General features: G+C 40.2%; 1 protein-coding gene across 2 annotated transcripts; it reads left to right on the top strand.

Moving 5' to 3' along the window:
• Window positions 1-3,781: 3,781 nt before the first annotated feature.
• Window positions 3,782-13,573, top strand: LOC310964918 (target of Myb1 membrane trafficking protein). 2 transcript variants are annotated; one of them, XM_083938238.1, is made up of 15 exons: window positions 3,782-3,934; window positions 6,097-6,181; window positions 6,562-6,640; window positions 7,070-7,219; window positions 7,883-8,017; window positions 8,101-8,250; window positions 9,595-9,711; window positions 10,279-10,412; window positions 10,532-10,574; window positions 10,669-10,783; window positions 11,842-11,908; window positions 12,819-12,894; window positions 13,016-13,075; window positions 13,165-13,204; window positions 13,319-13,573. In XM_083938238.1, the coding sequence occupies exons 1-15, from the start codon at window positions 3,862-3,864 to the stop codon at window positions 13,462-13,464; spliced, it is 1,470 nt and encodes a 489-aa protein (XP_083794364.1). In that variant the 5' UTR covers window positions 3,782-3,861; the 3' UTR covers window positions 13,465-13,573. The 2 variants fall into 2 exon arrangements, with proteins under 2 accessions (XP_083794364.1, XP_083794363.1); XM_083938237.1 differs by having other exon boundaries at window positions 10,666-10,783.
• Window positions 13,574-13,744: the final 171 nt, after the last annotated feature.

Genomic DNA, 13,744 nt, shown 5'->3' with positions numbered 1-13,744 from the left:
GTTACACCCTTACCAACTACAACAGTAAAATGCTGCTTACACATTATTGCATGAGTGGTGTCATTTACATCATATCATATCATATCGTCTGCAGGATTAGACAGGGGGATTTTTTTGTTGCATTGAGTACTTTTACTTTTAATGAGTTAAAAACATTTGCCTGAACCTTGTTGCAGGCCATTCCCCATCTTTCTGTCCAATCTTTTCTGTCATCTTGCTACTGTCTGTCCTCAAAGGAAGGCACCATTTTTCTTCAAAATTGGACGAGATGGACACAAACAATCTCTATAGGACACTGTGTCTAGAGTACATCAGAGAAAGATGAGATGAGATGAGAAACAAACAACAGTGCTGCTTCAGTAAGAGTCCTAAACTACAAGTCACTTATATGATTGCTATTTTCATTAAGCAGCTGTTCTTTCTGATGCTTCCTCTTTCTTTGAGGTAAAACTCACCAGATTTAGCTCAAAATTGATCTCCACCAAATTGTGATCTGTAGTGTTCCCTCTCTGTTATAGTGCAGGCTACAATTTGGACACTGGGTGGTGCTGCTGATATAAAAGTGTGTTGGTTGTGTGTGTTTGTAATAAGTGTTAGTTAAAAGGCCTAATAAGTCCTTAAGATGGTTATCAACATTATTATGTGTTAATGTGACTGTTTGGGTGTTAATTAAAGCATTATAAACACTTTATTTCTATGTTTATTGTCAGATTCTAAGACATTTATAGACATATGCATTAATTGACAGTTAGCTATGCTATTTGCAGGTGTATTGCGGGAACAATAAGGTAAGTACTCTGATTTGAGTTGGTGTCTCATCACTCATGCATATGTGTCAATGCTTCACAAAGCTTCTGCAAAGTGCAGTAAAACTGCAACAGACTGGCTGTTCAACACAACTCAATAACAAAGGCTGTCTAGGGTTTTTGGTTGACTCTTAGGGGACCCAGGTTTTCCAAAAACACAAGAAGAGTCCTTTCCTAAAACAAGAAATAAACTTGTTGTGCTCTTTATTTTATGTAAGAAAGTTGTTCAGTTATACGTGGACTAATCTGTCACAAGTATTAAGAAAAGTCCAGAAAATATGCACAGGCTTAATTTTTTACATTGACTATTGGAGCAATGAAATCTGCTTTAAAAGAAGTTAGCTGTTAGAAACATCATCAGCATATGTTAATTCTTTGTCTCTATTGTTTAAGATACTTACTTAATAGTAATAATTAACAGATACACAGACGACCACTTCTGTCCAGCTCTTAACGTAACCCTGGATGTACTGCAGGTGTGTTGATTCTTTCTAAAACAAATTAATAAAACATATTTAAAGATCCCATAGTGTAAAGAAGCTAAGATTTCCATGTCTTTTAAAAAAAATTAAAGCAGGTTGATGTGCTATATAAATACGCGATAAAAGTATCAAAACGCTTAATCAATAGAGAAATGCAAAATGTTCCTTTAAAGTCTGGTATATATAAAATGCTGTCAATAATTATTGTCATTCTTCTGTCTGGTGCGAAAATCTGCACCTGTGTGGGGAAAAAGCATCAGATATTATTTAAATTATTAAATGAGTTAGGAAGTTTTGACTAGGTGCATACGTAAGTAGTTTACACATTACCATATATCATTTCACTTCATATAAGTCAGAATCTCATACTCACCTTGGAGCCTACAGTGAAAGGCAGCAGCTCAGTTGGAGTAGTGAGCAGCGAGTATATAAACTGGAGTTACTGGGATATTATATGTATGAATGGGTGTAGCCTATAGCATGCAGCTAGTTTGTGCAATAACCTTTTACATTTGCCATATGCTACAGTACTCTACTGTTTTAATCCACAGTCACTGGTAGCAGTTCAGAGGTGGAGTAAGAGAAGAAAAGGATCAATAATGGTGAGTAAGACAAACAATATTACATATACTGAATCCATTACATTACACGGAGAACCAGGTTTACAAAATAATATTCTACGACTCTATTTTACATATCAGGAGGTCATAATGACTTTTTACGTCCACAGTGAAAAGCAGCGGCTCAGATGGGGTAGTAAGAGAGGAAACAATAAATAATAGTTAGACAAACAAATGATCTAAATGTGTGATATTATATGGACAAATATGTGCAGCATACCGTTTTTTTATGTTGGTTATAATATTACTTTTCTTTGTTTTTATGTTGTAGACTATAAGTCACTTCGTTTTCATATCAGGAGGTCATAATTACTTTTTTCATCCACAGTGATCGATAGCAGCTCAGCTCAGGCAAGATAAGAGTAATGTAAAAATATCTATATTTAAATTATTATGCATTTACTAGAATATATTTTTGATGGTTACTATACCTTTTTTGGCCATTCAGATTTTTTGAAGTGGTTGTTATACGGGTAGATGTAAATATGATCAGCATCAAGAAAAGATTGTATAATTAATTAAGCCAATATTCATAAACATACTGTCTTGGTTTGCTGCAAGTTGTTGTTAGTCCTCAATTCCAAAGCTGCTGTATTGTAGCTGTGTTTGAATAATAACAGGACCTGCACATATCAGCCGTGACAAGGTATTAGATTTCAAATTGGTCAAAGAAATGTAATATAAAGGCCCGTCGGCTAGTTCAGACAAGCTGAGAGAGCAGATCAGTGTTTTATTTCAGGGTAGCTGTTGGACGAGGCAGTTTAGCATACACCCATGTTTCTACAGTACATGTTCCTGTACACCATTTTAGATGGGGACGACAGAAACAAAAGATGGTTTCGTTTCAATAAAAAACATGTTCTCAAGTGCATTTTGTTTGGTGCTCTGATTTGAAACAGTAAGAGTGGTTGCAGAGGTGGAACGTAACTAACCACAGTACAGTTTTGAGGTACTGGTACCTTAGTTGGGATTTCCATTTGGGGCCGGCAGTAGCTCAGTCCATAGTGACTGGGCTGGGAACCGGAGGGTTGCTGGTTCGAGTCCCTGTGTGGACAATGAAAGGAGTGTGGACTGGTGGCTGGAGAGGTGCCAGTTCATCTCCTGGGCACTGCCGAGGTGCTGTTGAGCAAGGCACCGAACCCCCAAATGCTCGGGGCGCTGGTCACTGGCAGCCCCTTCGCTCTAACATCTAACATGATTGGTTGCATGTATATAGGTCCTGTGTGTGTAAAATGAAAAAAATAATAGAGTGAAAAATTGAATTTCCCCATTCGTGGGACTAATAAAGGAATTCTTCTTCTTTATTTGATGTTATTCTACGCCGCTACATCTCAGAGGGAAATATCTGCCTTTGTACTCCACTACATTTATTTAACAGCTTTTTGTTATATATATATACTTTGCAAATTAAGATCTGACATAACCATGCCGTATAATCAGCATATACATTTAAATACGGTGATAGAGATTACCAAAACGGTGCCTATGAAAAGCAGTCAACTTCACCTCAACCACATGTACTGGAATGCTTCCTGAATCCTAATATTATTATGCAAATAGTACTATTTTTAATCTCCAGTGGTGGAATGTAGCTAGTTAGGTGAATCTATATCCATTTGTATGATACTTTTTTTCTCTGCTGTAGGAGATAGTATTTTTTACTCCACTACATTTATCTGACAGTCATCTTTCAGATCAGATTTAAGGTTTGGGCCTTTCTATAAAATGGGTTATCAGTTCATAAACTATAACCAGTCTAGACTCTGCCAAATGAGTGCTTCCTGGCTGTGTGTGTGTGTGTGCGCGCCTTCACGTGACCTGTTCCGAGAGCCCGTGCGCCTCTGAGGCAGCAGCGGCAGACGCTGAGAGCAAAAGGAAACAGCACAGTTCGGAGCTCGGTAGTTGTCAAAAACACTTTAGTATCGGCAGGGGGACCGCTTGGCATTGTCGAGGATGTTTTCACTCGGGGAGAAAATGGAGTTTCTCATAGGAAACCCCTTCACAACGCCCGTCGGTCAGAGAATCGGTAAGTCGCAGCTGCTTTTGAAACTAATAGTTGTTCGCCGCCGGATTCAATTTGACATCATTTAATTTACTTATCAACCAATAACATATTTCAGAATTTCAACACCTCACCCGCGGGGAGGTAGAACAATTTAAAAACGCTTTTAGTTGGGGGTTCTTTTCCTCAAATGTGGCAAAATGAACTCCGAAGTTGACAGAGAACATCAGAAGAAGCGTTTAGAGCCAATGACGCGACCGAGGCGGGACTTGTTTCTCTCGATCTTCCGTGCGATTGGTTGCTGCAAGTTAAGTGACAATAGATTGGGCGAATCAAGGAGGCGTTTTGTGTTTCCTCTCACTTCCTCAATCAGTGTTGTGTCAAGACAGTTTCACACTTTATGCACAAGTGTGACTGATGCTCTTCAGCACAGCAGCTTTTTTCTCATTATGACAAGTTGCTTCTTTTTGTCCAGCCACTGAAAAAACAAATGTAAAGACATCACACCCACGTCATCAGACTTGAGGCCAGCAGCTGATGCCTGGAAAGATGTGGGGTCAGGACAGTCATGAGTAGTGATAAAATGTTACACACCCATCTCAAGTCTTCCTTCCTCTTATCTCATTTACTCACTTTCTCACGCGTAAATGTCGAAGAGGCTTCAGCCACTTCTGAGGCGAATGAGAACAGAAGCAGCTGACAGTCACATGAAGTGGAGGGAGGGAGGGGGGAGTGGATGCAAGGAGGGGAAGGGAGTAAAGTGGGATTGAGAAAGGCAGGGGTGAGGGTTGGGAAAAAGGTTGGGGGGGGGTTGGTGGAAAGGAATGAAGGAGATTAAGACTCATGAGGAGCCTGTGAATGGTGGAACGCAAAGAAAGCTGGCTTGGATTGCCAAATAGTTTGGATGGAAATACATGTTTGAGCTGACAGCCAGTTCTCAATCAGCTTATTATTATAAACAATGGGTTCCTGTAAATACAACTCTGTTCTAAAGGCAGGGGCAGGGCTATGCAAGAATGAATGTAATTAGTACAATTTTGAAGACAATTCTGTGCTTTACTGAGACAATAATTGGGGTGATGTCGGGCTGAACATAGTTTGTATTAACAGACTACTAACTGTTGCATTTAGCACAAATGGTAGATGAGCTAGTTACAGTAGACTAGGTGTGAAAAGATTAAGGAATGCACTTTAGTATTTCCATTTTTTTCACTTATTAGGGCATGACTGATATGGGATTTTTGAGAAAAATGTACAGACTTTTGACATAGCAGCTGGTACAGTGAATATTGAGCTGGAATGACTTATGTGGATTGTGCACCGACTGCAAAGATACCCAAAGGCTGCCTTCCTCAACAATAAATAACTTAACTCAAGAATATATTACATAATTATTTATGATATGTTCATTAATATTGTTTTACAGCTTGTTACTTTGCCTCTAATTGGCCAAAAATATCCGGTTTATTTGACTGTATGGTTTCACCAGCTGTGAAAGTGATGCTGGAATTGGTGTGTGTGTGTGTGTGTGTGTGTGTGTGTGTGTGTGTGTGTGTGTGTGTGTGTGTGTGTGTGTGTGTGTGTGTGTGTGTGTGTGTGTGTGTGTGTGTGTGTGTGTGTGTGTGTGTGTGTGTGTGTGTGTGTGTGTGTGTGTGTGTGTGTGTGTGTGTGTGTGTGTGTGTGTGTGTGTGTGTGTGTGTGTGTGTGTGTGTGACAATGTGGTCCTGGAGTCCCCTACCACAGAGGGGTTATTGCGTATTTTGCCATCAGATTTTGTTGCCATGATAGCGGCCCAACCCTGCAAGATACAGCCATAAAAACTACATATGTGTAGTTGAGATCAAAATGAAGGCAAAGTTAAGAAAACGGATGTGGTCTGAGCAAGGGCACTGGGAGTAGCAGGGTATGAAGTAGGGAAAGGGCCCGGGCCCCCTAACTTTTCGCCCCTGACCCGATTTGGTGTCGTGGCCGGTGTGATCCTATCGCAAGATGCTCTTTAGTTTCTAAATGTGAATCATGGTACACATTTTTACTCCAAATCACAAGATTTCTGAAATTGACTGTTATTATTTTGCAGGTATCATGATATCAGAAGAAAGTCTTCAATGTTATTGTGACATTTTATATTCCTATATCATTATGACTGTATAGCTGTTACTTCACCTGACTCCCCTCTCTGTTGACAGAGCGAGCGACCAGTGGTTCTCTGCAGTTGGAGGACTGGGGGCTCAACATGGAGATATGTGACATCATTAACGAGACGGACGATGGGTAGGCTGCTCACACAAGTAACATCAAGAAGCCAGAATGCTGTCCTTTATGGATTTGTAGTTGTTGAAACTGGTTGTCACTTAATGACCTACTTGCAGTATGTTCAAGGCCAATCTCATAGTTTGTTATGCAGTGGGATTTGCAGAGCTAAGAGGAATGTCCCTGTAAGCCTGAAATGCAATGTGTTTATAGTAGAAAGATGTTTACAGGAAAAGGTTTTTTGATTTTGTGACCTTATTACTATCTCTCTTTCCTCATAGAGATGAGCCACAAACAACACCACAATAATATCCTGTATGCTTCTGCGACAGCCAAGCTTTCTCTTTTTTTGTTGTTGCTTATTATTTCCATTTATAAATATCCGTTTTTATTTCTCTCAGGCCCAAAGATGCAGTCAAAGCTATCAAGAAGAGGATTGTTGGAAGCAAGAACTTCAGAGAGATCATGTTGGCTCTTACTGTGAGTAATCAGTAATCAGTAGGTGATTATATGTTCAAGTTTTATTCATTCTACATTAAGTTGAGAATTGAAGGGTGTGAGTTTAATCTCGAAGGCCAGAATGACCTCTGTGCTGGTTGGCTGATGGCCTCAAGGAGATGGTGTCCGTGCAAATGCTTACACAAGTGTGTGAATCATCCTTGAACACAACACAACAGGAGGTCTGTGGGTCAGAAGTGTTCACATTTACTGGAGATACTCTGTTTGGTTTAGGCGAGCTCCTCTGGGTGATGTGTAGATGAGTTCAGTTTTGCAGTGCATGTGTAAAAGGGTCCTTAGTGTACGCATTGAGGCAATGTGAGAAAAAACTTTTATTTTGGAGCAACTCACGAAGCTTTAATTCCATTCGTTGTTTTTTTTAACATTGCGGACTGTATCACTGTCACACAGGTTCTGGAGGCCTGTGTGAAGAACTGTGGCCATCGCTTCCATGTTCTTGTGGCGTCACAGGAGTTTATTGAAGGAGTTTTGGTCCGTTCCATTCTGCCCAAATATAACCCCCCTGCTGCACTCCATGACAGGGTGCTCAGCCTCATACAGGTACGTGGATGCTCCAACAGAGGGCAATATTTGACTGTCTGCACTACGGCTGCAACTAATGACGGTTCGCCTTCATGATTAAGCTGCTGGTTATTTCCTTAGAAAATGTATTAATTGTGTCTAGAATACGTCATGACACTAAACAGTAAAAAAAACAAACAACATTTTGCCAAAACTGAAGGTGATACAGATATTCAATTACTACCATATAAGTAATAAAACCAACAAATATTCACATACGAGAGTTTGGAATCAATGAATTAATGAAAAACAACCAAAGCAATCAATTGACTATTAATATTGTTGCAGATCAATTTTCTTTCAGCTCTAGTCTGCACTCATTTCTGAGAGATATTTCAGTGGTGTGTTTACATCCCACAGCTTATTAAAGTTGTGACTTAAGCTGGACTCTATTATGGCTACAGACACGTTCAGTAGTGTTATCTTTATTGTTCTTTGTTATTTATATATCTTCACACATTCCTATGCTACATGGTCAAAGCCTGTTGTGTGTAATCACTGACTGGCTGGAATGATCACATTAGATATAGTCTGGCTTGTAAATGCTGAAGGGCCATTACTTTTCTGTTGCTTTCTCTGTTCTGATTTAGTGGTCAGCCATTCTCTTTATATCTGGTCATACGTTCTACCTCTCATCCACAGTCATGGGCAGATGCGTTTCGTAGCTCTCCCTCCCTGGCTGGGGTGGTGTACGTATATGACGACCTGAGGAGACGTGGTCTAGAGTTCCCCATGACAGATCTGGACGCTCTGTCCCCCATCCACACTCCGAATAGGGTGACTGTCTACAAAGTAAAAATGGCACATCAAATCCATGTGCAGATATCTTTCTTGACGCTGTAGTTCTCTTCATTTTGCAGAGTATCCCAGAAAATGGAACTCCTGAAATGACTCCTGCTGCCGCTCCCACACATCAGTCACAGCCACAAGCACCTTCCAGTGTCCCCACCCAGAATCCTTTACCTCCGCTCCAGTCCAGTGAGGGACCAGTCACCTTCCCTGCAGAACAGGTACCACTGCCTAAAAACACCTACTAGTTAATGACTACATAAAGCAGGTGAAGAAAACTATGACTGACCTACATGGACTTTCCAAATAGAGTGAGATTTGTGGATCAATTTGTTTTCAATTAATACCACATGAGAGGGAGTGCTGCCATAATGATATCCAGTAGAAACGCATGCCCTCAAACGTAAGAGCTGGTTTACCCCCAGGGGAAGGCAGTATGCCAGAAGCTGTCTCTCGCAGCTTGGGCTTCTTTCCATCTCTACTGTCCTCTTTTAGTTTTTTATAGAAATATGTTCATCTTTATTCTGTAAGGTTTGATGTAATCAGAGATTGATAATGACCATCAATGTTATTAAACACCTGTAAAGCGGAGTGATACATGTATAGTTAAAAGTCCCAGTGATGTTATACTCTGCCGATCCAATCACAACATTTGTTACAATAATGTCTGCGTAGAAACCCCCCCATCCCTACAGTACATACAATATACCCAGGCCGAGCAAACAGGGGCAATATACTCTCATTCATCTAAAATGCATGTTTGGTACTTCATATCTCGTTAATAATAACACTTTCACATGGAGACTTAATTTACCTGTTTGGCCAATAGATGAAAGAAAATGACAACTTGGTTTTACCCAACAGCCACATCTCACCACACAAACTGTTAGTTTGGGGTAGATTTAGTCTACTTAGTCAAAGACGCTAGCAAAGCAACACAGTTCATACAATAAGCACAGCAGAACAGCTGAAAATGACATTAGAAATACAGAAGTTTGCTGATTTTCATATCTCTGCAATGTAAACCGACTGCCAGTCGTCTACCTGGAAGTGATTGTCGTTAGCACGTCACAGTGATTCAGTCGACATGTATAATTTTCAGTGTCAAAAATCCTAATTACATCCATTGTGATACAATGAAACATGAAAAGGTCCAAGGGGGCTTTAATAGTTTTTATAGGCACTAATATGCCTGTATAGGTATTGATATATTGTGCCAATCTTCTAACCTGACTCTCGCCAGATGAATTTCGTTCCGCCTTGCGTCACTCATACATCTGGGATTGCTCCATAGCAAATCAATCCAGATGGTTGAGTGGAGCTAGGCGGAGTCAAGATGGAAGCAAGGCGGAACGAAAGTCATCTGGCGAGAGTCAGGTTTCCAATCTTCAGCATCATTGCATTTGCAAACTGTAATTGTATTACATGAGTTACAGGTTGTTTCTTTGACCAGTGTTGCCTTCATTCAGTGTCGCTCTAATCTTAGCAGTGAGCTACAAAATTACTATAGAACAAACTTCATAGTGTTGACTGCTGTTGATTAATAAACCTTGGTTTGGATCCAGGAACAGAAGCTGCGACGTGAGCTGCTGCTGGTGAAAGGAAATCTCACTGTGATGTCAGAAATGCTGAATGAGCTCATACCTGGACAGAGCAAGCAAGATGATACCGAGCTGCTACAGGTCAGAATTGTCTGCAGCATTTACTGTATCCAAGTCTTTGTCCAATTCGCCTCATCAATTTAGTACTGAAACAATTACTTGTGAGAAGATGCACCAAATAATATTGTTTGTGTGTATTATTCTAATGCTGCATTTTTGTACGATCAAACTTGGCAAGCAAAAAGTGCAGAAGTGTATCATCACTGACCTGTGTGCATTTGGAGGTGCACCAGAAAGCACCAGACATTTTGAGAAGATGTGACTTTATCTTCAACTGTACAAGCTCTATTTCTGTACTGGTACAATTTGTTGATTTTCACAGCATGCCTTGTGTGCTTATGTTAATCAGTGGGAAACACAACATTTGAGTTAGTTTTGAATCCAAGCTGAGGTGTCCTTGGCAAAGAACTCTGGGAGATGTAGTTTACTGACAGTTATTGGTGTAAAAGTAGATGAGGCAGGATGAAGAAAATGAACACCAAAAAAATACATTACATTTGGACTAGAATGGAAAGGAGGATTTTCCTTTACACCATGTCATTAGCAATGAGAATGAACTGATCTCTCCCTCCTCCTCTGTCCAAGCAGCAGCTGTACTCGACGTGTAAGAGCATGCAGTCTCGAGTGGTGGAGCTCATCCCCCAGCTGCTGGATGAAGGGTTTATTGAAGAGATGCTTGTGGTCAACGATGACCTCAACAACGCCTTCATCCGTTATGAGAGGTGTGCTGCAGCCAAGCTTTGTCTTTGGGATTACGTTTATAAGATTTTAAGGGTCTGGTTGGTATACATCTTACTTGTGGCTCCTTGTACACGCTTATTGTTTTGTAATTGTGTTTTAGGTTTGACAGACTGAACAAGGCACAAATTCCAGATCCTCAACAGGTAAGAAGATGACTCGCTCCTCCTCTTGTAATGTTGTGAGAATCTACTCACACACGATGGGACAACCACTGTCTTTGTGTCCTCACTCTAGCAGAGCCTCATCCACCTCAGCCCTGAGCCTTCCACTCTCAGCCAACCTGCTGTTATCACAACAACCAGCCAACCGCCAGTCAGCACACAGACCAAGCAACAGCAATCAGCCAGCCACAGTGAGTGAACTTTGGATCACTTCTGCGTCACATGTGCACTCTTTTGTAACACCAAATACATACGTATAATCAGTGGTGTATTAAGGTGGTCATGGGCCCCCCACATTATTAATCATGCTTTATCAGCAAAAAAAATCCGCTCGAACAGATGAAGAGTCCGCAACCTTGAAAAATCCTGTAAGAATTATGTAAGAATTTCCTTCTGTAGATCTTGGTCCTATTGTTCTTTCAGTCGTTGTGCTTTTCTTTTATCGTGCTCCACTATCACATTTCCTTTCCGACATTTTGCCGCTATACCGTCAAGAACAATGAGTGAAGTATCGTTTGACCCCAAAACTAACCTTATGAACTAGGCCACATGATGGTAGCTGATTGGGTTAATGTGTCCAATATCTATCCAATCAGTGACTTAATTTTTTTTAATGTTTCTAAGGGCCCCAATAGGAGGCAAGTTTTTTCCCCACAGTAAAGTAAATTCAGAACATTTAAAATAGTCTTGCCAATCCGGAGCCCCTGCACACCTGGGGCCCCTAGGCTGCAGCCTATAGGCCAGCCTGTGCTTTAATCCGCCTCTGCGTATAACGTTCTTAAAACTAAAGCCATGCTTTTGTAATTTGGTGTATTTCTGGTAGAAAGCATTGCATTGCACTCAACTGATGGGCATTGAGTCAGTGATTTAAAAAAGGAGTGCACGATCACTAATACATATCACCAACATGACCACTTTTGAAAAGGGAGGAAATCCAAAAAATACACTGTTGGCTCATATTGGTACACATCATATGGTGCCTTCACATGAGCATTTGAATGCACCATATGTTTTGTTTAAAGTTGCAGGTTTCTATGCATTTGGGTATATATTCAGATTTTCCAAAATATGCTCTTTTCTTGAATTACAAATACTGACATTTTGGTATAGAAATAGAAAAGTATAAGTGTTTTATCAATGTTTAGGTTTTATTATTAATTATGTGTTGCCACAGGAATTTAGGAACCAAGATGGAAGACGTTGTTTTTCATTCAGTTGTGACTTAATGAGTTAACCATCTCTCTTGCAGAAGAGGAGGAGGAGTTTGACATGTTTGCCCACACTAGAGGCAGCTCCCTGGCTGAGCAGAGGAAAGGGTGAGCGATTCATATTTTCATGAGATTTGCAATCAAACACTTTTTTTTTTCTTTAAATGTTGAACCAGTTTCCCTGGTAACACCTGAGGGTTTGACTAATACCTGGAGCAATCATTCCCGTACCATAAGGTAAAGAAGATGCACATTGGATACAACTTGGCAACAGGAGATATTTCGAGTCCACTCAGTTCATAAAACCCCAGATTTGAGCCAGAAAGCTAAATCTAATGCAAGATTCAAAGTCAATGACTATTAACATTGTGTTCAGAGGATGAGGCACTGAAGGAGAGTTAGCTTGTTGTGTTGCTAATAACTTGTAATCAGAGGCACATTCATTTAGAACAATGAACAGTTTCACTGGAGCCACCTAGTAGGTGTCCATTAATACTTTTTAATGAACATATCAGTCACCAATGAGTATTCACCCAGGCCATTGTAAAATAATAATAAAAAATAATATATAATGGAGTTTATCTATATAGCACACTTTAAAATACAAAAAAATCTGAGGGTGTTTCACAGAAAGGGCAATATATAATGATGTAGATGGATAAAATGTTTCAGCTGTGAACACTGGTGAACATGAAGTTACTTTTGCAACTAAGCCTCCAATGAAAGATATCTACAGTTTGGTTCTGGCTTTTAACTGCATCACAACCTAAATAATAAGAATAATAATAACTTTATTTATATAGCACCTTTTAAAAACAAAAGTATACAAAGTGCTTTGATAGACAGAGCAAATACAAATACATATATACACATCAACAAGGCAAGATAAACGATAGGACGCTTTTAACCATCAGTAGAAGGGACAAATGAATAATAAAAATGAACAGATGTTAAGTTAAAAAGACAGTAAAGAGGCAATCAAATTTTAAACATTTAAAAATCATCCGGTCTGGGCCAGTGTCAGGTATGAGGACCCAGGAGCTGTGGAGGGCCTTGCTGGAGCTCTCGATACGAGGTTGCAGGTCACAGGAGGGGTATGTACACCACCGTAACACAGAACCAAATGTTTTCTATGAAAAACAGTTTAAAGTATTGTGAAAATAAAGCTAAAACACAATATCACCCTATCCCTCTCTTGATCACCTTCTCTCTTAGATGCCACCAGCAAATAACTCTCTGCACAATGACATTGACAAATGGTTATCCTGTGATCTGGTAAGAGAAAGCATGTCTCTGTTCTTTTGAAATGAAAACAGTGTGATGTGTGGTAATGTGAGCTTTCCTCTGTGTGTTTGTAAATACAGGAAGACCAGTCTTCGGTTAGTGATGGAGTGTCCAGTGAAGGTACGTATTTCACTCTACTGATTCATTGCAGCCATGTTAGTGTGAAAATAATAATGTTACTTCCTGTGCATTCACATACACACACGCACCTCTCACTATAACTGTCCATTTCAGAATTTGATAAATTTCTGGAAGATCGGGCTATGGCATCAGACCACAGCAGCCAGGCAATTCGCAACGTGCCTCCCTCCACGCCCCGACCGCCGCCACAGTCTACCCGGCAACAGGACAAATCGCATGACCAGCTTTTTTCACTTTGAGGTTGAGGACAAACAAGAGAAGCAAGTGGATGTAAAAGGTCAACATACACATGCCATCATATATATTATATATTATCACACACCCATTATTGAGCCAGGTTTTATCTTAAAGCAACACACACACACACACACACACACACACACACACACACACACACACACACACACACACACACACACACACACACACACACACACACACACACACACACACACACACACACACACACACACACAATAAAACCTGACACTATAGACCTGCTGCAAAATCAGCTCGCAG

The sequence above is a fragment of the Echiichthys vipera genome (assembly GCF_963691815.1).
Source record: "Echiichthys vipera genome assembly, chromosome: 2".
Classification (NCBI taxonomy): Eukaryota; Metazoa; Chordata; class Actinopteri; order Perciformes; family Trachinidae; genus Echiichthys; species Echiichthys vipera.
This window is presented reverse-complemented; position numbering and strand designations above follow the sequence as displayed.

Bases quoted from the DNA above. Each gene is read 5' to 3' on its own strand.
- LOC310964918 (XM_083938237.1), top strand. From the start codon at position 3,862: ATGTTTTCACTCGGGGAGAAAATGGAGTTTCTCATAGGAAACCCCTTC. The intron at 8,251-9,594 runs GTACCACTGCCT...GTTTGGATCCAG, and splicing joins TCACCTTCCCTGCAGAACAG to GAACAGAAGCTGCGACGTGA. The intron at 13,076-13,164 runs GTAAGAGAAAGC...TTGTAAATACAG, and splicing joins AATGGTTATCCTGTGATCTG to GAAGACCAGTCTTCGGTTAG.